Raw genomic sequence first — 26,002 nt, 5'->3', positions numbered from 1 at the left:
TTGACCTCATTTTCTGTTACTTTTTCTGGACAATGTTCCCACCAGTTTTTAGCTGTTCTTATGTTGTAATTCTTGCATAAATTCCAGTGGATCATCTTGGCCACTGAGTTGTTGGGTGAGGCTCGAATTGTAATGAAAGGCCAACAACCACCTAAAGAACTGGCAGCTGTGAAATCCTGGGCACCATCCCGAAAACACTAGGGCAGCACTTGAAACATCTAGGTCTGTGGTGGCGAACCTATGGAACTCCAGATGCTACAAACCAAATGCTTCTAAAAGATATATGTAACCAGCCTGCTATATGTTACCACTGCCATCTGGGGCATTCTTTCCTTGATCTTTACTTTATGACTTTACAGGCTTTCCCCTGACACCCTGATCCCATGAGAAAGGGAGTCATATCCGTTATCTTGTGGGGGCAGAAAGTCAGGCTTCCTCTGACTATCTGCCACCGACCTTGGGGCACTTCTGCCCTGGAAACTGTTTTTCACAATCTTGGGAATTTGGGAGGGGGGATTTTCCAGAGATAAGGGGGGTGGCAAAAGCTTGGTTTGCCAGAACTGGCTTTGCCAAGCTTTGGTGCTCTGACGTTTCTCAATAAACGCTTCTGATCAACTTTACAGAGTCTATTTATTGGCTTAAGGCTAGAGACCTAACAGGTGTTTCTTTTACTGTTTGGAAATCTCTAATTCCACTGCTGAGAAGACTTAATTCTTCACTTCAGTTAAGTGTAACCCATAGACGGAGCTACAGGTGCGTGCCATTAGGGTCATGTGGGGGTGGAAAATTGCTCTCAGTCTCCAGGGCACTGATCTAAATCATAATAACCTGCTCCCTCAGGTGTTCCAAACTGTTTTTCCCCTCAGCACCCCCTGCCTTCAGGTTAAAAACACCCAGCAGTTCTCTCTGGCCAGACTGTGGTTAACCATTTAGGCTCGCAACATTTTAAGGTCAGAATGAGCGGAAGTGGCAGTATACATTATAAGGAGGCACTAAGCCAGGACAAGTAATGTCAGCAGTTCAGGTATTTCTACAACTGGGAGGTCATGGGAGTTTATATTTGTTCATAAAAACAAAATTTGTTGCTGAAGCTGTATTCCGTGCCAAAGTTAGCTTCCCTAATTTAGTCAATTCTTATTTGTCCACTTGTCTTCAAAAGGGAACATGTCCTTTCTTCAAAAGGGAACATGTCTGCTTCCTTTCTTGTGTGTTTTCTTTGAACTTGGGTCAGCTTGCTACTGGAAGAGTTTTCAAAACAGTTTCAATAAGTGTGATTTACAGACTTCCTGTACAAGAATAACAATTTTTAGATAAAGATGTCTGAGCTCAGAGTATAACCTAAAGATGATTAACCCTTGTGGAATTCAGTAAGCAATGTATGGGATACTTTGGCCTTTGCTAATACGGGTTCTTTGGTCTCCCTGAAGCCTATTTCCAGGCTTCTCCTTCAAAATGAGGTCTGAAGAATCATATACAGGTTTTGATTTGAGAAACCTAAAGATCTTTCTGTAGTTTTAAGAAATTTGTTCAGAAAAAAGAAATAGAAAACAGTAGTGGCAAGTCCTACAGATAAGCCTCTATATGAGGTTTCCAAATATCTAGAACAATTGATTGTTATACCCCACTTTTTTCTAACTTTGAATAATCTCAAAGTGGCTTGCAATCACCTTCCCTTCCCCTCCCCACAACAGACACCATGTGAGGTTGGTGGAGCTGAGAGAATTATGGGAAAACTGCAGTTGGCCCAAAGTCACCCAGCAGGCTTCATGTGAAATAATGGGGAAACAAAACCTGGTTCAACGGATTAGAGTCCGCTACTCAACTCACTATGCCATGCTGGTTCTCTGTAAATACTAAAATGTTCATAAGGCTGTAAGATCCACAGTCCTTTGGATTGCATTTCTCTCTCTTCAATATTGTAATCATAGAGCGCCAGCATGGCATAGTGGTTAAAGTGTTGGGCTAGGACAGTGATGGCAACCTTTTAGAGACTGAGTGCCAGGGGCAGAGCAAGGGGAACCTATGCTTGGGGCACACGTGCGACCTGTCCCGCTGCCATGCCCCTGTTCATCCCCACCCTGCCCTGGAATGCCCCCAGAACACCCTGAAACACCCCCACCATGCCCCGGAATGCCCTTGCCATGCCCCCACAGGGGCGTGCGCCCAGTGTGTCATGCCCCCGTTGCCTCATGCCACTACCAAGTGCCCAAACTGGGGTGATGGCGCGTGTGCCCACAAAGAGGGATCTGAGTGCCACCTCTGGCATGTGTGCCATAGGTTTGCCACCACTGGGAATTTCAGCCTCAATTCTCCACTGACGCCAGGGAAGCTTGCTATGTGACTGTGATGGAATAGTACTGTAAAACTAGCAAAATCACACATGACTGTGAAAAGCATCTTTGCCTTTTGATCTCCTGGAGGGAGGACAGGAAGCCATACAAAGGTGCCAGGATGAAACTTCAAAGGCCTAAGTTACCTCGTGGCCTGAACAGAGTTCTCCTGAGAAGGGGAAAACAAAGGGTTTTGAATTCCATCTTGAGACCTGGTCAGAGAAGCATCTCTGGGCCATGGGTTCCCAGAATGGGGACCAAGAACCAAAAGGGAGGTAACCAGCTAAGCAATCCCTTAACTGCATCTAAGTTTTATTTCTTTGTTTTCTGTTTTTCAATAAAAATCGTTGAGACCTCAGCCGGTTGGGGTTATTGGAGAAAAGAACCCAGGTTTTAATGAAACAAGCGTGGCTCTCCCAGGCTTGCTTTCATGATAGTGACCTTGAACCAATCACATTCTCAGCCTAATCCTACCTGGATAACCCAAGATTGCCCAATCTCTTGTCATATCTCAGAAGCTAAACAGAATTGACTTTGACAAGTATTTGGATGAGATACCTTCAGTTAATACCAGGCATGTGATGGAGAAGTAGGCAATTGCAAACCACTTATGAATGGGCACAGAAGATTCATTTTTGTTGACTATCAGTTAGCCTTCAGGAAATTGGCAAATCATTTAAAAGTACATTGCATGATCAAAGATCAATGAGCACTGTGGTACAAAACAAATTTCACTAATTCCTTACTCACCAAAAGGCTATATAACTGGATAGGAAGAAAGCATGTTTTCAAAATGCAGCTTGTATGTTACAGTGCTAGCAATTACATACTTAGTCCTTTACTGAAAAGGCACCAGAATGTCCAATATAGCCTAAACCTTTATTTTTCTTTTTGCTGAATAAGTCACAGCTGACTTATATAATGAACAGTCCATATAATGAATAGTCCAATATCAACAATGGAATTAGAAGCTATAAAGCAAGTAAAATTAAATAAAACTCTAAGACCAGATGGATTATTGGCATCTTATTACAAAGTATTTGCAGATTTATTAATGGAACCACTTCTAGCAATGATGAATGGGATTTTACAAAAAGGGAAATTACCAGATATACGGAGAGAGGTTAATATAACTTTGATTCCAAAAGAAGATCAGGACTGAAGAACTATAGACCAATCTTACTTTTGAATAATGATTACAAGTTGTTTGCAGCAATTTTGGCAAGAAAGTTAAAAGGTATCTTAAAACTCTTACCCATGAGGACCAGAGTGGCTTCTTGCCAAATAAGCAACTGAGAGATAACATTAGAACAACTTTACATGTGGTGTATTATGAAAAACATTGTGATAAACAGGCAGCTTTGATCTTTCTAGATGCGAACAAAGCATTTGACATCTGGTGGCTATTTAAGTGAACTGGAAAAAATGGGCTTTGGAAATAACTTTTTGAAAGGTATCGAATCAATCTATTCTAAACAATATGATAAAATATTGTCAGGCCTGTGCCATTCTCTGCCTGTCAGCTTGCATGTCCACACCAAGGTCACAGATGGCTCTGCCATTATCGCCTGAGGCTAAGGAGGCCTCCCCCTGCTTGCATGTGGCTAGTCAATAGTGCCTAAACATTCTTATCTGTCTTTCTCCGAAGGAGTGAACTGTCTGTCCTAAACAATGCCTCTGTTCCCACTAGCCTTTCTAATGCTGATATTATAGGAATGCGAGGGTGGGGGGATTATGGGTTGAACCTTTCTGTAACTTATAGGTATATACCGAGGCCAGAGAGCCAAACTTTAGTTTCGGCTATCTGAGCCTTGGGCTGACACAGTTCCAATAAAGCTCTTGAAACCTTCTTGAGTCTCGTTTGATGACCGGAGTAACAGACCCCTACAAATACTTGTAGACGGTGAAATGTCTGAAAATGTGAAATAAAAAAAGGACATAGACAAGGATACTGTGATGGATTAGGCTTTTATATGGTTAATTTTAAAAGATGCAGTTTAGCCAAGGCAGGAGCACCAGAGTGCAACCTGATTGGCTGGCTGAAATACAGTAGCCAGGAGCCACACATAGGGTGTGCTAGCTGATATAAAAGCAGGAAAAGCCTGTTAGAAAGACAGTGTGGAGAGGGGGGATCAGAAAAAAAAGCAGTTTGAGAGCTTGTGTGACACACAGAGCATGTCGGTCAGGGGAGATTGTGTCTGGGCAGAGAGAGCCAGAGACAAAGGGAAAAACGGCTAGTATTCTCAAAAAGATCTCAGACTGAGAGGAAGAGCCTTATTTTCACCAGTGGCTAGGAGGCCTGGTGTGGGTGAAAAACAAGAGGGAAACTGATTTCACTGGGACACTCCTAAGACCGCACAGAGGGCTTGGTTATTGTCTCATGAAACACCCAGATATGGAACTGGAGAGTTACTGAGGGCATTTAGCTTAACTGGCAGTTAAGAGTGGGTTTAGTGAAACCCCAGAGCTTAATCTGTCCCAAGCCAATGTGAGACCTTTGGAGTGAGGATGGGAGTTTTAGGAGAGTGTTTAGAGCTGTGTTAAACTCTTGGTGGCAAACCTATGGCACTCCAGATGTTCATGGACTACAATTCCCATCAGCCCCTGCCAGCATGGCCAATTGGCAGGGCTCTGTCACACCCAATTGGCCAGGCTGGCAGGGGCTGATGGGAATTGTAGTCCATGAACATCTGGAGTGCCATAGGTTCGCCACCACTGCCCTAAACTGAGACACCTGTGCATGTGCAAAACTATATGTGAAGTAATCTGTAAACTGAAACAACCATCTTTAAGTGAAGCTAAATCTTGTAACTGAGGCTCCTTCCACACATGCAGAAAAATGCACTTTCAAACTGCTTTCAATGCTCTTTGAAGCTGTGCGGAATAGCAAAATCCCCTTGCAAACAGTTGTGAAAGTGGTTTGAAAACGCATTTTTCTGCATGTAACAGCCATTTAAAAGAAACCATTTGCTCTGTAACCTCTAAGAAACATCTACCTAAAAAATCCCAGAAATGCTTACGTACCTCTCTGTAACAACCTGAGAAGAAAAGCTTGTAAAATATAACCTAGTTTTGTTTCATCTTTTAAAACCCTAAGTTCCATAATTTTAACCTCAGAAATGGTGGCAGCAGACATTTTGTTTTCCCTGACAGGATTTTTTTAAATTTAAAGGCCTGTGTGAGTGCGTGAGTGGGTGAATACCTAGGCCAAAACAGCTATCAAACCATACACCCTCCAGCCACAAGCTTCCCTCCCTGCTGGGCCTCGGGGGGAGGGGGGAAGGAGCCATTTCTTCACACTAATACGTAATCTGGACAAATTACATGTATAAGAAGTGCTCTTGAAATTGTTAAACCCCAAATATCTCGAGAAACTATCTGGTTTTTCAATTTTCTTTATTAGGCAGAAAGGTAGAGAATACAAACAGTTCAAAATGAACTGTATAGCTGCTAGAAAAACATGTGTCCATTAAAATATTCTAACATTTGTCAACCATGTTAGAATATATAAACCAAGCCAGATTTCTTAAACTGCGCTTATAAATTTTATATCTGATGAAGTGAGCTTATTCACAGAAAATTTTCTTTGCCTCTAAGATGTCACTGGAGTAAAATCTAGCTGTATAAATCCAAGTCACACCTACAGACAAAAAGCTCAGCCAGTCTCTTCTTATAGTTCCATCTAGAGAAATCTGATTGGCTAATCACATTAATAGGTTTATACAGGGAGGAAAAAGCAGTACACTGATAGTACGTTGAGCTTTTCGTGCATGTGATCATCATCTAGATAAATGACTGATTCTTAGCCACAAGCCTAATATTTCAGTGATAACTTTCAATTGTCCAGGATAAAAGAAACATTTAATGCAATCAGACTGACCATCTGATGAACCTGCTTAAAGATCATACCTATACGAAAGCATGCAGGATCAGCAAGGAAGCCTCTGATTTAATGAAGATCCTACCATAAACTGAACATTTCCATGAGTTTCTATGGTTTCCACTCTGTGTATACTTGTGGTTGTTCTTAAGATATAAAATGGTTTCCTCTCTTCTGTGTTGTTTGATGCCGTGGCTTTCTGAAATAATCTATTTTGTCACTCTGTGAACTCAAAAGGTTCCTCCTTGTGTGAGTTCTTTGATGCAGGTGACGGACTGCCTCTCTGACGGAATTTCTTTCCACACTCTGAGCATTCAAAAGACTTCTAACCTTTATGGGTTCTTAGATGCCTTTGAAGATGGTCACACAATCTCTTTCTACGCTATGAGCACTGGAAAGGTTTCCTCCCTGTGTGGATTCTATGATGAAGCAGAAGATAGCCACACTTCACTAAATCTCTTTTCACATTCTGAGCATTCAAATGGGTCCTCCCCTATATGCTTTCTTTGATGCAGATAAAAGTTGCTACCCTGACTAAATCTTTTTCCACTCTGAGAATTCAAACTATTTTTCACTTATGTGCATGCATAGATACTGTTGGCCACTCTGACTGAAACCCTTGCCAAATTCTGAGCATTCAAAAGATTTCTCATTTCTGTGAGTTCTTATGTTTGCTTCTCCAAATTGCTTTAAAATTGTTTAAAATTGCTTCTCCAAATGAATCTCTTCCCACTCTCTGAGCATTCAGGTTTCTGTGAGTTTTCAAATGCTTTTGAAAATTGTAATTGTGACTGACTTTCTTTCTAAGCATTCAAAATGTATGTCTGCTGTGTTGGTTTTAGATGCTGTCAAAGGCTCCACCTATCACAGAAGATTTCTACACGCTGAGGAATCAAAAGGATTCTCCCCTTTATGGATTCTCTGATGCATGAAGGCTGCCCCTCTGACTGAATATCTTTCCATATGCTGAACATTGAAAAGATTTTTCCACTGTGTGGATTCTTAAATGCTCTTTAAGATGGTCATTCTGATTGAATCGCTCTTCATACACTGGCATTCAAAAGCTTTCTCTGCTGTATGAGTTCTTAGATGCAGTTGAAGACTGATCCTCTGAATTTCTTTCCATACTCTGAGCATTCCAAAGTTTTTTTCCTCAGTGTGGTATCTTTGATGCACTTGAAAGCTGCCCCTCTAACCGAATTCCTTTCCTCACTCTAAGCAGTCAAAAGTTTTTTCTCCCTCCATGGTATCTTTGATGCCTTTGAAGGTTGGTGCCCTGACTGAATTCTTTCCACACTGTGAGCATTTAAAAGGTTTCTCCCCTGTGTGGATTCTTTCATGAACGTGAAGACTGCTCCTCTGATTGAATCTCTTTCCACACCCTGAGGATTCAAAAGGTTTCTCAGCTGTTTGAGTTCTTAGATGCAGTTGAAAACTATTCCTGTAATTGAATTGCTTTACACACACTGAGCATTTAAAAGGTTTCTCCCTTCTGTGGATTCTTTAATTCATTTGAAGATTGCCCCTCCGACTGAATGTCTTTCCACATTTTGAGCATTCTAAAGATTTTTTCACTGTGTGTGTTTAGAAGCAGCTGAAGACTGCCCCTGCAATTGAAGGTTGCTACTCTGACTGAATGTGAGCATTTAAAGTTTCCCCCCCTGTGTGGATTCTTCGATGCACTTGAAGATTGCCTTGTTGACTGAATCTCTTTCCACACTGTGAGCATTCAAAAGGTTTCTCCCCTGTGTGGATTCTTTGATGCACTTGAAGATTGTCTTGCCGTCTGAAACTTTTTCCACACTGTGAGCATTTAAAAGGTTTCTCTCCTGTGTGGATTCTTTGATGCACTTGAAGATTGCCTCGCTGACTGAATCTCTTTCCACACTGTGAGCATTCAATAGGTTTCTTTATTCTGTGAGTTCTTAGATGCAGTTGAAGGCTGCCCCTGTGATTGAATTGCCTTCCACACTCTAAGCAGTCAAAATTTTTCTTCTCTCTATGGTGTCTTTCATGCACTTGAAGGTTACTCTTCTGACTGAATCTCTTTCCACACTGTGAGCATTCAATAGGTTTCTTTATTCTGTGAGTTCTTAGATGCAGTTGAAGGCTGCCCCTGTGATTGAATTGCTTTCCACACTCTAAGCAATCAGCATGTTTCTTCCCTCTATGGCGTCTTTCATGCACTTGAAGGTTACTCTTCTGACTGAATCTCTTTCCGCACTGTGAACATTTAAAAGGCTTCTCCCCTGTGTGAATTCTTTGATGCACTTGGAGGTTGCCCCTCTGACTGAATCTCTTTCCACACTTTGAGCATTCAAAAGATTTCTTGTCTGCGTGGGCTCTTAGATGCTGCCGAAGATGGTCATTTTGATAGAATCTCTTTCCACATTCTAAGCATTCAAAAGGTTTGTCCATTGTGTGGGCTTTTAGATGTTGTCGAAGACTGCATCTCTGATTGAATGTCTTTCCACACTCTGAGCATTCGAATATTTTCTCCACTGTGTGGGTTCTTAAATGTTTTTGAAGATGAGGATTTTGACTGAATCTCTTTCCACACTCGGAGCATTCAAAAGGTTTGTCCACTCTGTGGGCTTTTAGATGTTGTCGAAGACTGCATCTCTGATTGAATGTCTTTCCACACTCTGAGCATTCGAATATTTTCTCCACTGTGTGGGTTCTTAAATGTTTTTGAAGATGAGGATTTTGACTGAATCTCTTTCCACACTCGGAGCATTCAAAAGGTTTGTCCACTGTGTGGGCTTTTAGATGTTGTCGAAGACTGCATCTCTGATTGAATGTCTTTCCACACTCTGAGCATTCAAAAAGTTTCTCCCTTGTGTGAGTTCTCAAATGATTTTGAAGATGGGCATTTCGACTGAATTTCCTTCCACACTTTGAGCATTCAAAAGATTTCTTGGCTGTGTGGGCTCTTAGATGCTTTTGGAGATGATGATTTCGACTGAATCTCTTTCCACACTCTGAGCATTCAAAAGGTTTCTCCAGTTTGTGGCATCTTAGATGCTTTTGAAGAATGCCGCTTTGATTGAATCTCTTTCCACCCTCTGAGCGTTCAAAAAGTTTCTCCCTTGTGTGAGTTCTCAAATGATTTTGAAGATGGGCATTTCGACTGAATTTCTTTCCACACTCTGAGCATTCAAATATTTTCTCCACTGTGTGGGTTCTTAAATGCTTTTGAAGATGATGATTTTGACTGAATCTCTTTCCACCCTTTGAGCATTCAAAAAGTTTCTCCCTTGTGTGAGTTCTCAAATGATTTTGAAGATGTGCATTTTGACTGAATTTCTTTCCACACTCTGAGCATTCAAAAAGCTTATCCCCTGTGTGAGTTCTCAAATGATTTTGAAGATGTGCATTTTGACTGAATTTCTTTCCACACTTTGAGCAATCAAAAGGTTTATCCACTGTGTGGGTTCTTAGATGCTGCTCAAGATTGACGCTGCTATGAAATCTCTCTCCACATTTATGTGCATTCCCTTTACAGGAATTCTTTCCACACACTGAGCAGATAAATGTCTTCTTGTGTTGAAAAAATTCTGACGGATCTGTGAACCTCTTGTCACAGTCTGAGCAACAATACAGTTTCTCTCTTATATGGACTCTTTGGTGTCTAATTAGCTCTTCTCCACAAAGGAAGCTTTTTCCACACTGGAAGCAATTAAAAGCCTTCTCTCCAGAGGGCTTTTGCAAATTGATATATTGAGTTTGATCTGATAAATTAAATCCCCAGTCCAAACATATGTATGTTTCCTTTGCTATGTCAGCCACATCATGACAATCTCCTCCTTGGAAAGGAATGAATTTTTCACTCATATTTTTTTCATGATTTTCCTCCTGCCTCTCTGGATCCCTGAAATTACACTGAGATTGTTCGTCCTTGTCTGTTTCCAATAAGGACCGCTGGAATCCATCAACTGTTTCCTCGACATCTTCTGCTGAAATAAAGAGAGATCTCCAATCAATTCTCAAGCAAGGAAATAAGCTACACATCAGCTACTTTAGATTGAGGGCATGGCAGTTTTTTTCTACATTCAGAGGCTCATTCCGCACATACAGAATAATGCACTTTCAAACTGCTTTCAGTGCTCTTTGAAGCTGTGCGGAATGGCAAAATCCACTTGCAAACAGTTGTGAAAGTGGTTTGAAAATGGATTATTTTGCGTGTGCGGAAGGGGCCCGAGCTTCTCACTCCCTTCCACATGACAGAGAAAATCACACTGAATTAGACCTGGTTGACATGAACAAACTGCCATCAGTTCAACTTCCACTTAACCGGGATTGTTTTCAGTTTACCTCCACATTCTATATATTTAGTTAATGTAAGCATTTTAGTAAAATGCAGAATGTAACAGGCATCTTCTCCTAAGTACATGATGACCTGGCAAGAACATTTGTGTTTCCTTATCTTCTGCTAGAGACAAGGAGTCTGCAGTTAGATTTACTTTGTTTTGTATGCTTATCACCCATTCTTTCTTCCCTTCTCTTCAGGCATCCATGCTTCTGAGGCAAATGCCAGCTCCCGAGCTGGAGAGAGCTGAGTTCCTAATCAGACTCCTCTCCTTGGCTATGCTTATTTTGATTAACAGTTATTGGTTAAGTACAAATGTGCTGGTTCTATGTCATTATGATGTCAGAATTTCTATAATTGCCTGAATTGTGTTTTAAGACTCTGGAGCATGAGCTTGGATCCTGCTGGATTGCTTTCTATACAGAACCTTGTTTTTTTCTTATTGTGGCTGATCTTTATTTCCATCCAAGCAAATAGATTCAGGCCATCAGTTTGGTGAGTCAGCCAGAAGAGACCCTTCGCTCAGACTGTGGGAAGGGGGAAAGGGCTGGTTAGTCATCTGAAGACATTGATAATTTTTTTCTTTGTATTGGTCGTGGATGGTCTCTGCTTCCTTCCAATTTCTTTAAAGTGGTGTTTGCTTCAGTAGGAAAACTTAAACATATAAGAAGTCAGTGAAGTTATCTCCTCCAGTGAGTAAGTCCTGCATTTAAATCCTGGATTTAAGGGATTTTTTAAAAGACTGGGAAAAACAATCTGTAAGTCCTGTCAAGGGGGTCAGAGCAGTCATCAGAGGGCCAACTCTTTGAAAAACACAGGATATTAGTACAAGTTGTGACAGATAGGGAACAGTACAAACAGTGCAAGGATGGAGACTGCTATTTGGAAAGCAAGGATGGAGACTGCTATTTGGAAAGCAAGGATGGAGACTGCTATTTGGAAAGCAAGGATGGAGACTGCTATTTGGAAAGCAAGTAGTAAGGAACACGTGTGAAAGAATATATTGGGTGTGTGTGTCTTCTCCCTCCCTTTCTCCTGTTGTTTAAGGCTGGTATCTCCGGAGATGCTAGACACAAACAGTTCACCTGCTAGTGGAAACACAGTGACCTGTGGGATTCTGGAGAGCCAATGGTATCTTATGTGGTATGTATGCTATAATGGTCCCTGAGTGAAAGAAGCAAGTGCACAATACACTAAAGGGTAAGAGAGCCAGTGTGGTGTAGTGATTAAGAGAAGTGGGTTCTAGTCTGAAGAACTGGGTTTGATCTCCCACCTCTCCACGGGAGCAGCAGACTTATCTGATAAACTGGATTTCTTTCTCCACTCCTATACATGAAGCCTGCTGGGTGACCTTGGGCTAGTCACAGTTCTCACAGAACTCTCTCAGCCCCACTTACCTCACAAGGTTTCTTTTGTCGGGACAGGAAGGGAAGGAATTTGTAAGCCGCTTTGAGACTCCTTATAGGGAAGAAAGGTGGGGTATTAATCCAAACTCTTCTTCTTTTTCTATATAGTATTCATGCCACAGACAGTGGCTTCTTGTTGTGGGCAGTCAGAATCCAAGCGTTAAGGGTACCTAATTATAATGTGTACTGAAGAACTAAAAAGCCCTGGATAAAGGAGAAACTAGCTGATGAGGGGGAAGGCTCAGTTGGTGTGGCAGGTGCTATGGCCTTGCACACAAATAAGGGGGAAAAAGAAAGGTAAAGTTGGAAGACTATTAAATAGTTATTCATTAATATTTGTATTTATACCCCACCCTCCCTTAAGGGATTCAGGGTGGCAAACAACAATACAGTGGAACCTCGGTTTTCATTGCCTTCGGTTTTCATCAATTTGCCTCGGTTTTCATCGATTTGCAGTAAGGTGCAGGGGTTTGTGGAGAAAAATCACCTGGACAAAGATGTTGCAGGCCGTGTCTGCAGCTTGTTTAATGACAATGTCTTGCCCCATCTCAGACAAATCTTAAAGAGGTGCCAGAAACAGACCTCTTTGGACAGCTTTCTGGTGCGACTTTGGTCTACTGGCTCTGAAGCTGACCCTAGTGTTATTGTTTGTTACTGTTTTCAGCATTAAACACTATGTTTATTCACCAAAAATGTGCTTTTGGTGTGTTTTTGGAGTGTCTATGATGGATAAATTGGATTTACATTGATTCCTATGGAAAAGTTTGCTTCGGTTTTCATCGGTTTCAGTTTTCATCGATTCTTTCCAGACGGATTCCGATGAAAACCGAGGTTCCACTATATTTAAAACCACATAATCAATTTAAAAGCAATTAAAAACAGTAACAACCAGTTTAGGATGTAACCACAACATATTAAGAACAGATGGCGCTAAAACATACAAATGGCACCCATGGGAGGGTGACGGTGATATACTCAGGCGGGCTGGCAACAAGCAAAAAAAATATAATGTATTTTGCTATATATAAAGCAAATATAAAGTATATTGCTACAAGTAAATGTACTAAAAATCTAAAGTGTTGAAAAAAGTGATCAATTCAGTTTACAGATGTTAATGATAAGGTCAGATTATAAATCCATTTTTACTGAATGCTCAGAGATCAGAACAATTCAAAGTAATCCCTGAAGACTTTAAAGTAACTTTAGTGAATAACAAATTATTGAGAAATTATACTTCATCACTAACTTAACTATTCAGTGAGTACCTATGTAAAACTTCCAATCTCAGAGGCAATAATGCTAGGAATATTGCAGGGAGACTTTTGCCTTCCAATTGAGTCTAGTGGTCATATGAAAGAGATGAGGGACAAATCACCAAAAACTGCCCAGAAAGCTTGTCAGTTTGGCCAGGGGCTCTTTGCCTTGATTTTGTTTAAATGTAACTTTTCTTTCTTTCTTTCTTTCCTTCCCTGCCTGTCTGCTTGCATGGAAACCTTATTCTATGGGATAATTGCCTTTAGATAGTTTTAAAATATTTTATATTTCACCACAGGTAGGTTAAGTGAGCCGTCCCACCTGTCCCTGAGACATCACAGCACAGGAACCCTTTGGATTCCAGAATTGCAGAGCCAGTAGTGGACTTGAAGGTTTATTGCAAGTGTCTAAACTAAAGCTTAACACTGCCTATTTGGACTTGTGGAGGATTCTGGATTCTTAACACTGGCTTTGTGTGGAAGTGAGTTTACATCTGTCGCCATCAATCACAATACTGTGCAGACTTCAAGTTTATGTGGTTTTCTGACATTCTTTTCTTTACCATAAGACTGTTTTTTGAGGTTGACCAAAATGAGATATAAGGTTAAAGAGAGTATGACTGGAATTTATAATAGATGCATGTTGGGTTTGCACCTTGATGTCCTCCTTACTTTGAATGCTTCTCTTCCCATTGAAGACTGGACATCATGAAGGAAGGATAGTGATCCCTGGGGAGGGGGAATTTCATTTTTCATGTAACCAGCCAGACATAGGTTTGTCATTCTGTATTTACTAAAGATTCATTGGGAGACCTGAACATCCCTCAGTATTAATTATTGGCAAGTGTAAATAGATCTTTTTCTTGACAATTCTTTCGGAATGTTCCTCAAAGATATATACAGATTTGAGTTTTGTGCCCCTAGCATGACTATCGATTTTCTTAATCATGGGTATTATTGGATTTGTGGAAACACAGTATACCATGGGGTTCCCCAAAGACCGGTGGGGGAAGTTGTTATATTGGGCGATTAGTTCTGGGGATATGGATCAGAGAACTCCCTCAAGGAAAAATCTGAAATTACAGAGAAGCTATGATGATATCAAACTGCCGGTTCTTACCTATAAATGTTTATATTCCTGGTCTCTTGGCTGTGCCAAGTTCCCATGGGTATGTGGAGGAGCCTCAAACAGGCTGGAAGAAGCTGTCATATGCCTTCAAGAGATTTCAGAAATCTCAGCTTATGAAATAAGTGCAGCCCTTACAAAACAATCCGATGAGCTAGAACAAATCCAATAAGTAGTCCTGCAAAATAGGCTTGCGTTGGAAATAATTTTAGTCTCAAAAGGATGGGCCTATACCTTCATTGGACAAGAATGTTGTGTATTTATAAATTATTCTTCTGATGGAATTTTTTACATAGAAAGCAAATTGCCCAATTTAGGTCAGGAAACCCTTTTGACAGCCCATTGGAATCTTTCAGCTGGTATGGCCTTCCTGACCTTAATTGGCTTAAGAATCTACCTGTAATTTCAATTGCATTTGCAGTTGTAGGTTTTGAAGAACAATAAGAGTTTGGATTTATACCCTGCCTTTCTATCCTGCAAGGATTCTTGAAGCAGCTTAAAAACTCCTTCCCTACCGCTCCCAACAACAGACCCCTTGTGAGGTAGGCGGGGCTGAGAGAGTTCTGAGAGAACTGTGACTAGTCCATCTAGGAGACTTCGTGTGTACAAGCAGGGAAAATAAAAGTCTGCCTCTCTTAACCACTACACCAGTGGTTGTTTTCAAGATTTACCATTGATACAGAGTAACGAATTTTTCTTGACAATTCTTAAGAGGTCCTTCTGCAACAGCAAAACCCAGTCCTAATTTACAAATGAAGTAGATGCTAACTCCCAAGAGGGAGGGAGCTGAGAGAGGGAGAGAGCTGAGTTCCTAGTCAGACTCCTTTTACTGGCTATGCTTATCTTTGATTCACAGTAATTGGCTACATGAAAATATACTGGTCCTATGTCACTATGATGTGAGAATGTCTATAATTGCCTAAACTGAGCTTTTAACATGGGGCACACTTTGAGCATGAGTTCGTGTCCCACTGGATGGCTTTCTATATAAAAATAACCCTTGTGTTTTTCCTGTGGAGGCTGGTCTTTATTTCCACTTAAGCTAATGGATTTAGATCACTAATTTTATGCATTTTTTTCAAAATTCAGAACTTTCTGCTCCCCTCCACCCAACCGAGGCAGGACTCAAAACAATATATGGCTGGTCAATATTTTGATTCATGCATCATCCCAATGGCAGCAACTTGCACCTTTGGAACCTGGGAAAACCAAAAAAAGGATCCTTACCCAGGGAGGATATGCTCCCATAGGTCTCCAGCATGACTTCCATGTAGAGATCTCTTTGGTCCAGATCCAGTAGGGCCCACTCTGCCTCAGTGAAATACACGGCCACCTCCTCAAAGGAAAACAGAGCCTGAAAGAAAAAGCAGATTCTCTCCTCAGTCATCATGCCAGGGACGGCACTCTGGAAGGGGACATTCAGGGAGGGTGTAGGATGGAGAGCCTGGCATGGGTAAAGGAACATTCAGAGCCTTTCTCACTTGGACTGAAGGAGCAAAACCCCCTGAGAAAGAAGTGGGAGCACCCAGGATGTCTCCAGTTCATCTCCCCTACCTGGACTGAGGATGCAGCAGCCCTTTCCATACCTCTGTGAAGAGGATGGTTTGACAACTTCTCCCTACTACCTGCAAGGGAGACAAAATTGGAAGGAAAAGTGTTATAGATTTCCTATTTTGTTCACTTGTTTGACTCCTGCTTCATACATCCTCAGGGTTGTGAAATCTTGTTCTATGTACCCTCAACAGAAAATATGATTTTTAGTAAGCTGTGGGAGAGGCAGGATGGAAGCACCAGACACTCACGTTTCAGACTATAGAGAGAGGTGATTAAGGCCTTTTAACTCTATAGAGCTATGAAAGAGGACCACTGGATCAGACTAAAGGGCCCCTTAGTCTAGGCACAGAAATTTGTTCTCCTACCAGCTGGGACTTTCCACATCTCTCCTGTTAAGATTGGCAGAGAACAAGAGGGGGATGTTCCATCAAGCCAAAAACCCAGATGTGATTTAGTCGATACTCTGGAAAACCTAGGGTAATACTAATGAGTTTCCAGAGAGTGTGCATTCAGGTTTTCTGCCAGATGAGACATCACATCCACCCCATCCACACCCCTAGGTTATTGGCCACCAGCATTAGAGACGTTCAGAGGTATGCTGCTCCAGAACTTGGGAGGTTCACCCACATTTGTCTACCTTCCCATTTTTTAAACCATCTGATAGCCACTAAGAGAAAGAAGATGGGATAGGAATATATTCATTCATAAAAATAAGAATGGATTTTTCTTCTATGAATCTCTCCACTCCCCTTTCCAACTGGATAGCCATCACTACATCCTGTCACCCTGAGCCCCAGAAATCCATTCATTGTTCTGTGCAGAAACATTTATATTTTTTTCTCCTGTCTTAAACCTTTCACCCAACAACTTTACAATGTGCTCCAACTCCATCTGGGCCCAAAGCACCGTACCACATGAGAGGGCATCTTGGCCATGTTCCCGGACCAGCGTCCTCTTGCACTCTTCTGAAGGGGCTCCTTCTGCCTCAGAGAACTCAGCTTCCATCATCATGGATGGTCCCCACATCTGAAATAGCAGGAAAGGAGACAAGAAAGAGAAGAAATGGACTAGGCTGAGGAGATGGATCCTGCCCCACTCCCAGACTCCACACCCCTGCAGCAAGAAGCAGAGCTACTTCAACCCAGTGGCGTAGTTACCAGGGGATGGGGTGGGGACCAGCACACAGGTGGAAAACTTGGAGTTTGCCCCAGGCTCCATTTTCCCCAGCTACACCTCTGCTTCAACCACAGGGTCACGAATCAGGGCTGGGTTTTCTTCTACAACAGTGTTTCCCAACCTGGGATATACATACCACCGAAATATGGATTTGGAGACACACAAAATAAATTATATAATGGGTTTCCTAATAGGAGGTACAATTTTCGGGAAATGGGTTGTCAAAGGGAAGTGATTGAAAAAAGGTTGGGAACCACTGTTCTACAGGTATACCTGTTCTGCCTGCCTCTTCTCCTCTGCCTGACTCAGGAGGAAACCTTCAGCCAGGGCCACCGCCTGGGAACTGGTCTCCGGTCTGCATCCTCTGACCCAGTACTGCATTTCCTGGGGCAGGATGGTCAGGAACTGCTCCAGGATCACCATGTCCAGAATCTGCTTCTTAGAGTGCCTCTCTGGCTTCAGCCAGTGGTTGCAAAGTCCATGGAGCTGGCTGCACTGCAAACCTCCTCGCGAGGGTCCACTGGCAAGTGATAGCAGAAACTTACTACGGAAGCTTGCTCCGGTTGTGTTCATCTGTGGCCACAGTGTCCTGAGCCACCATCCTTGGCACAGCTTTTTCCCAGAATTCAACACAACTCCCAGCTTGGTTGGAATGAGGGACTTTGCTTGTTCTCTGGCAAATTCTAAGCCTTTTTCCACGTCCTTCCCCTTATCTTAGGTAGTCTCCCACTGTGGAAAGATACCTTTACTATTGTGGCTAGTAAGGAGAGGAAAAGATAACAAAAACAAATAAATTAAAAGAGAAGGGATACATCATTGCCCTGCTACGAGACAACTGGGTGATACCCAAGGAATCTGGAGGAGCGTCTTTCTTGTACTTTGTGGGTCAGAATTAATGTCATTGTGTAATAATATGTATCAAGTATTTTTTTTAAAAAAAATACTGTTTGGTCTGTCAGGAAAGTGAGCCATTATTTTAAATAGCTGCTGTGGATGTTATCAGCTTAGCATGCCACGTGTGGGGATCAGTCTGTCCAGGGGTTCACATCAAGGTAAATAGGAGCCAAGGACAAAATGACTGGGGACAGCTAAACTATCATAGACATCTCCTCAGTAGGTCAGACCCGTTAGGCAAACGTTCTTTGCAAGCAGACTGCAGAGGGGAAGGGGCAGAGGGAAAAGAAGAAGAGCTTGGATTTATATTTTCCTTCCTGTAAGGAGTCTCTTATGTGTATATTTGTGCTGGGGAATTTCTGCATGGCAGGGAATTGGGCTCAATGGCCCTTGTAGTCTTTTCCAACTCTATGATTCTTAGAGTCTCAAGGAGGCTTACAAACTTCTTCTCTTCCTCTCCCCACAGACAGACACCTTGTGGGATAGGTGGGTGGGGCTGAGAGAGTTCGGAGAGAATTGTGACTAGCCCAAGATCAGGGGTCTGCAACCTGTGGCTCTCCAGATGTTCATGGACTACAAAGGCCAGATGTTCTCCCAAGATCAGGGATCTGCAACCTGCGGCTCTACAGATGTTCATGGGATTTGTAGTCCATGAACATCTGCAGAGCTGACTGGGAGTTCTAGAACTCTGGGAATCGTCCAGCAGGAGTTGCATGTGTAGGAGGCCGAGGAAACAAACCCAATTCAACAGATCAGAATCAAGTGGCTCATGTGTGGAGGAGTGGGGAATCAAACCCAGTCCTCCCAGGAATTAAAGTCTACTCACCACTGCTCACAGCCTCCTACACAACTGTGGCAGTGAACCCCCAGGAAAACCAAAATACAAAAGCATGGGAAGCAACCAGTCCGCATACGTATGATTCCCATGTGATCACACCACCTGGGCAGGGGGGGGCTTCAAGGTCTCCTCAGGAGTAAGGGAAGAGAGTTTCGAGGAACCTTGTAGATCTCCTAGGAAAGAGGAGATTGAAGTGAGGGGCTTGAGGGACTGCTTTTGGGGCTTCCTAGGACCTCCAGAACCAAACCTAACTGTGTGGTTTGGTTCTGCAGCTAACTTAAAGATCGACACAGACTTCAGAGAATAATCAGAACTGCAGAAAAACAATTGCTGCTAACCTGCAGCTTACATTGAGGACCTGTATACTGCACGGGTCAAAAAAAAAAAGGGCTGTGAAAATATTTACTGACCCCTCGCATCCCTGGACATAAACTGTTTCAACTCTTACCCTCTAAGCATCCTAAGCTACAGAGCACTGCACACCAAGACAACTAGACATAAGAACAGTTTTTCCCAGATACCATCACTCTGTTAAACAAATAATTCCCTCTGATAATGTCAAACTATTTATTATATATTTATTATATAATTACTGCACTACTTTTTTCATCATGTCCTATTACCCATCTCCTCCCAATTATGACTGTATGACTATAGCCTGTGCGACGACATTTCATTTTATTTTTATGATTTTTTACATTTTATGTTTTTATTACTATTGTTTGTTTCCTGATTGCTTACTAGACCTATATGACAATCATTAAGTGCTGTACCTTATGATTCTTTGACAAAATGTATTTTTCTTTTAGCTTGTGTACACTGAGAGCATATGCACCGGAGACCAAAGTCCTTATTGTGTCCAATCACACTTGGCCAATAATAAAGATTCTATTCTATTCCATGGCTGGGCATTTTAGTCCGGATCTGACTTTTACCGTCGCACCATTCCAGCTCCGCCTCCCCTGCCCAACAAAGGCTCACCACGGCCACTAACCCATTCAAACATTGGGACAATGACGTCATAAAAGGCTTTAGAACCCAACCGACCCAGCCCTTTAAAAGGGACCACGCAGAGCAGCATTGTTCGTCTCCTCCTGAGGATAAAGGCTATTCCTCCCCTCCACCACCACACCCCCGATCTACCTGTGAGAAAGCCTTCCCACGATCCGGCGGCGGGGCTCTCCCGCCTGGAGTGCATCCCCTGAAGCCGTCCCCGCCGTCCCTGCCCCACTGGTGGAATAGCAAAGAACTTCCTCCCCCACCGGAAAGAGCCTTTCTCTTATCCCACCCACCTCTCCCTCTGGCCTCTCAAGAGAATCAGCTCCCATCCGTTTAACCGTTTCCAGTACTTCCCAGGAGGAGTGATAAGTGCAGACTGCCTTTTCCAGCTTGTAGCCAGAGGCAGCTCGGAGCCCGGCGGACAAGATTTCAACAACAAATCTGCCCTTTACGTAAGCATCTCAATTCTCAGCTCTGTGTAGTCCAAGCTGCTGCAGGATGCACGCCCATAGAGTATCCCAGGCTGTTCCAGCCATCTCGGTTGAGAGCCAGCCAGCCAGCATAGTTCTCACTTACTTCTTCAAATAATTCCCCAACGCTTTAGAGGCACGGCGTTGATTGTGGATTAAATGCGCAACGGGAACGGGGAGGTCAGATTCAAATCTCCACTCTGCCATAAAAAACTTGCCAAATTACCTCCAGTTCAGTCACGCCATCAGTCTAGCATACTTCACAGGGTTGATGTGCCAGGGATAAAATGTAGAATTAAAATGGGTATAAAAAGCCATTTTGGAGAGAAGAGGAGGATAAAAGTAAAGAAAATAAAATGAAGTAAATAAAATAAAATAAAATGATGTGATTTTGCTGGCCCTAATGGCCTTGATAAAACTGACTTGAGAAAGGCAAAATGATGATTGTCGAAGGCTTTCACAGCTTTCGGTTCAACTGGTTGTTGTGTGGGTTTTCGGGCTGAACAGTGTGGCGATGGCCTGAGTAGATCTTGTTACTGCTAATATTTTGGCTGCATCTTGTGGCTGGCATGCTTCAGAGGTGTATCACTCACGAGAAGTCTGTTACAAGACACAGTGTGTAACAGACTTCAGCGGTGATACACCTCTGAAGATGCCAGCCACAGATGCAGGAGAAAACATTAGAACATAAGAACAAGCCAGCTGGATCAGACTAGCGTCCATCTAGTCCAGCACTCTGCTACTCGCAGTGCCCCACCAGGTGCCTGTGGGGAGCTCTACTGGCAGGATGTGAAAGCAATGGCCTTCTGCTCCTGGTCACCGGTGCTGCTAAAGGAATTTGCAATCTCCAGATCAAGGAGGGATCAAGATTGAGTGACCAGCCAAAGAGCGACTTCTCCTCCATAAAATCTGTCCAAGAAGCCCTTTTAAAGCTATCCGGGTTAGTGGCCATCCTGCCACCTCCTGTGGCAGCATATTCCAAACACCAATGCACCGCGTTCGCTGATGAAGAAGTGTTTCCTTTTATTAGTCCTAATTCTTCCTCCCAGCATTTTTTCAATGTATGGCCCCTGGTTTCTAGTATTATGCTTGAGAGAAGCGAGAAAGAATTTCTCTTTCCTGTCAGCATTTTTCACTACCCCATGCATAATTTTATAGACTTCAATCATATCCCCCTCCTCCAGGCGTCTCTCCTCTGAGTACCAAAGCGCTGCAGCCTCTCCTCATAAGGAAGGTGCTCAATCCTTCAATCATCCTCGTTGCCCTTCTCTGCACTTTTTTCTACCTCGCCCTTGATGTATCCTTTTTTTTTTTGAGGATGTGGCAGCAGAGGCTGAACACAGTACTCCAAGTCGCGGTTACGCTTGCTGCTTTTATATATAGGGCGCATGACAATCTTTGCAGTTTTATTATCGAATTCCCTTTTCCTAATTATCCCCAACTTATAGAGTTTGTCTTTACTTTCACAGCCACCATGCATTGAGTTGACATTTCCATGGAACTATCAGCTAAGACACCCAAATCCCTTTTTCTGGTTGCTTGACTGATAGCACGCACTGACCCCTGTAAGCGTGTATGTGAAGTTTGGATTTTTTTTTGCCCCTATATTGCATCACTTTTACATTTTGCTACATTGAACTGCATTTGCCATTTCTTAGCCCACTCACCTAATTTATCCAAAGTCCACTTGAAGCTCTTAGCAGTCGCTAGCGAGTTCTCACCACCCTACATAATTTGGTATCATCCTGCAAAACTTGGCCACTGTCACGCTGCCACCTACTTCCAGGTCATTTTTATGAATAGGTTAAAGAGCACTGGTCCCAAAGCGGATCTTTAGGGGGGACACCACTCCTACATATCTCCATTGTAGAGAACTTTTCCATTTACACCCCATCCTTTGCTTCCCTGTTTCTCAAGCAGTTTTTTAATCCATAGGAGGACTTCCCCTCTTATTCTTTGATTGCTCAATAGTTTTCTCAATAGTCTCTGGTGAGGGAACTTTGTCAAAAACCCTTTTGGAAATCCAAGTAGACAATGTCCACTGGTTCTACCACATATCCCACATGCCTGTTTACACCCTCAAAAGAAGGCTCTAGTAAGTTTTGTAAGACAGGACTTGCCTCTGCCAAAAGCCATGCTGACTCTTCCTCAGCAGGTCTTGCTTTTCCATGTTTTATAATTTTATCTTTTGGTCGAGGAACAAGATCTACCAGATCACACAACCCAGAAAACCCACAACCACCAAAATAAAACAAACTCTTCATGCACATAGAAAATTAGATGTCATCGTGTCAGGGGAGGGATCCAGCTTAGATCTATTTGCACTGGGGGGAATCCAAAATTAATTGGCAATATCTCATACTTGCAGCTTGTGCCGAGCCCTGACCCAGCTTTCCAAAGATTACTCCTGACTCCGAAATCTGGTACGCTTTCATGGATCTATGATGGCTGGATTTTAATTTCTCAAACTTCGCTGCTTCTCCCTTAACATATGTAGGGATCTGTGCACACATTGAATGATCTCCAAATTAAAATTAGGTAAAATAATAAGCAAGTTATATGCAAAATGGTGCTCACTTGTATCCAGCATTACATTGCAGATAAACATATCCCATATCAAAGAAGTCTTTAGGCTATCAAGGGAAATAGGGGGCCGTGCTGGTTATAAGGTTTCTTTTTGCCTCTAAAGTGAATTGTTCCTGCAGTGCTTGAATGACTCTTATCGACTAGCTGCATTTGAAGGGGCTTTCGTAGAGAACCTTCCAAACACATGTTATAATTTGCCCAAATGGTTGCATGCTGGGATGCCTCTTTAAATGTTCCCCTGCACTTGAGCAGAACCAGTCCCTCAACTTCGAATTTAAAAACTTTTTTTTTGTCTTTCATAGCTCTGTTCTTGATTTGCAGCTGAGGAAGTTTTTACTGATCACTTCATTCTCAGTCTAACCTATCTTGCAAGGTTGTTTGTGAGGTTAAAAAAAAAATAACAATGAGGGCATTTAATAGAAGATGCATTTTCCCATGTAAATACATTCATTTCAAAGTAAAACCACCTATATGACTAGTAGTATTCCCTTGACAATAAAGAAAATTTAAATGTATTTCCTTGGGAGATTGTCGCTATGATGGATGGCTTGGATGATGACCATAGTGGTTTAAAACAAGTTTATTAACAAAAATAACTACCCGGTATATATAACAATGTATTGTCGAGAAGGTTCTGGTGGGTTTTTCGGGCTATATGTGGTGGAGTGGTCTGGTGGATCTCGTTCCTAACATTTTTGCCTGCATCTGTGGCTGTAGCATCTTCAGAGGTGTATCACAGAGAGAAGTCTGTTGCACACTGTGTCTAGTGAGAGAGGGAAAGTTTAAGCGTGGTATGTTGTCCACATGTTCCAGGGTGGGGAACCAATCATTAAGTGTTTGGGTGGAAGGCTTTGATGATGGTCGGAATCACTGGGGTTTGGATGTTTTTTCAGGCTGTATGGCAATGTTCTATAGTAGCATTTTCTCCTGGCGTTTTCCCTGCATCTGTGGCTGGCATGCTTCAGAGGGATCTGATGGTAAGTAAAAGCAAGTGGAGAATATATGCATACCTGTGGAATGTCAGGGTGGGAGGAGAAAGAACCATATGCCTGTTAACAAGTGTAAAGGGGTGCAATGGAGTAGAAGCTTGATTTGCATAATCCCACCCACACTTCAACAAGCCTTCACGGATCACATGCCTACACAGTGCTCTTCCCCTCTTACAGCCACATTTTGCCCCTGGAAGGGACATCAATGCCATGCAAAGAGAGCCCACAGCGGTGCCTGCTCCAGCATCAAACTCAGAAGAGGGACCAGGATCTGCGCCCAGGGAGAGGAGAGCAGGGGCGTTCCACACCTGGCTCAGGAAAAGAAAGCAGAACCCAGGAAAGAAAGCAGTCACTGTCCTGGCAGTGTAGCTGGAAGCTCCATCCCTGAGGTAGAAAGAGGAGTCTCCATTGTAGAGGCCTGCCCTGGGTTTTGCCACTAAGTCCATGGGAAGGTGTTCCAGGAGTTAACCAACAGACCCTCTACAGCCAGCATGTCCCGCAGTCAAACTGCACCCCATGTATGAAAGGGCAGCGCTCCCCAAACCAGATGATTTTTTCCTTTAAAAAAAGGCAGAGCAGTACTTATACAGAGTTACCAATCTCCAGATGGTGGCTGGAGATCCCCCCTGGGATTGCTAGCTCTCTGCCACCATCTTGAGACAGGACTTATGCCCAGGAGGCTTGCATCACACATTGGCACCCGTTCTCTGCTTATTAGATTTTTTCATCTAACAGAGTGGGTGATTTCTACACCCTCTCCTAAAAAAGAGTGTGGCATGTCTTTTGTTAGCAAGTATTGTGTAAAGCTATAGAAGAAAAGCTCTTGCAGATGCTTGAGACCTAGCACCTCATGCCATGACTGGAAGAGCCATTGATTGGAGTCCTGAGCACACTTTCCCTACATTCCACTGATGTAAGGTCCGTTATGTTTATGAAGGCCAGAGTCACGGGGAATTGGACTAGGTGGATCTGAGGTCTCAATACCATAAGTAGTCAGGAAGATCATTGGATGACCAGCCATCACGAATCACATTTTCAGGCTGATGAAAAGCCCCATCAAAGGAGAGGGCAAGAGAATCAGGGAAGCGAGGGTGGCTTTTATGCTGATGTGTTGCCCCACCACATAAGGAGGCAGCCCTGCTGCCAGCACATGGAGCAAAACTACATTGAGTGTTATGAATTCACCTTATGCTCTTAGAACCAGTGCTTTTAAAAGAACCTTTAGCATAGAAAGAGTTCAGCCTCCTAACGAGCTGATTGGAAGCTGGGGGGAGTGAAAGGGGAAAAAAAAGGGTGATGACAGTTGTTGGTTGAACAGGAGACCAGCAGCCAAAGGGCTGGAGTAGAAAGGTGGGATTTAGATTATGAAAGGAGAGAACATATTATTTTAACAGAGATCGGGGGGGGGGGGGAGTAAAAAACTATGCCAGGAGTAATTTTTCTGAAGGTCACTTTGGGGAAGCAGAAGTACTGAAAGGAGCCAGGCTCCAGGAGGGACAGAGAAGAGGATTTTTTGATAAGGAGTGGGACATCCAACCCCCCTCAGGGAAAGCCCATGATTTTGGGATATTTTTTCAGGGTGAAGCTACTCTTTAGGGAACTGGGGTTTCAGTATTGACCTTTTGTATTGGTCTCCATCCTACATACAGGTTATATTACATTAATACCCCTTACCCAATCTTAGAATATACAAGCTGCTAACAATTTCTGTATATACAGTTACTTCCAGTTATATCTTCTCTGAATGTTAAACTGAAACTAAAAAAGAAAAGCCCTTTACTACTACTGCAATGGTTGTAGAAAAAAGAAGTTCCAAAAGTTCTAATTAAGCTTATATTTGTTTCTAGAACTCCCCTAATAAAAACATCGGAATGAAGTAGTTAATCATTCAAAAGGGACTTCCAATGCTCTTCCTATACCTTAAAGGGGAGAAAGAGGAATTTATTACATGACTATCTGGCCACCCCTCCACCTCCTTGGCAAGGAAAGCAGAAGCTGCGGCACAGCTGCAGACCAATGCTGGCATATGATCAGTGAGAGGTGGGAATTGAGCTTCAGGAATTTTATGGGAAAGTGGAGCCAGGTGTTATTAGTTTAGAGCTGGACTTAGGTCTGGCATCCGTGTCCTTGAAGTTTAGCCCTAGCCCTGGGAGGGAGCTTTCCAGGCCGGAGGTGAGAGTGTGTGTGTGTTA

At 42.8% G+C, this 26,002-nt stretch overlaps 2 protein-coding genes across 14 annotated transcripts in view; both read right to left on the bottom strand.

Annotated features, from left to right (window-relative positions):
* The window catches only part of LOC125428526 (zinc finger protein 420-like), an 815,993-nt gene that overhangs the window by 100,890 nt on the left and 689,101 nt on the right, over positions 1-26,002 (bottom strand). The window lies entirely within an intron of this gene.
* The window catches only part of LOC125428561 (oocyte zinc finger protein XlCOF6-like), a 32,641-nt gene continuing 12,348 nt past the window's right edge, over positions 5,710-26,002 (bottom strand). For 2 of the 5 annotated variants that reach the window (XM_048488874.1, XM_048488875.1), the window contains exons 4-6: positions 15,532-15,658; positions 7,887-10,166; positions 5,710-7,547 (exon numbers count right to left, since the gene is read on the bottom strand). In XM_048488874.1, coding sequence (XP_048344831.1) covers positions 7,420-7,547; positions 7,887-10,166; positions 15,532-15,574 — 2,451 coding nt within the window. In that variant the 5' untranslated portion in view covers positions 15,575-15,658 and the 3' untranslated portion in view covers positions 5,710-7,419. Of the gene's footprint in view, positions 7,548-7,886; positions 10,167-15,531; positions 15,659-15,858; positions 15,930-16,769; positions 16,885-17,307; positions 17,535-26,002 lie in introns of those variants that run through there. The other 3 variants (XM_048488873.1, XM_048488870.1, XM_048488872.1) reach the window with 3 other exon arrangements.

The sequence above is a fragment of the Sphaerodactylus townsendi genome, linkage group LG03 (assembly GCF_021028975.2).
Source record: "Sphaerodactylus townsendi isolate TG3544 linkage group LG03, MPM_Stown_v2.3, whole genome shotgun sequence".
NCBI classification, from domain to species: Eukaryota; Metazoa; Chordata; class Lepidosauria; order Squamata; family Sphaerodactylidae; genus Sphaerodactylus; species Sphaerodactylus townsendi.
Note: the sequence above shows the minus strand (reverse complement) of the source record. Positions and strands in the feature narration are given on the sequence as shown.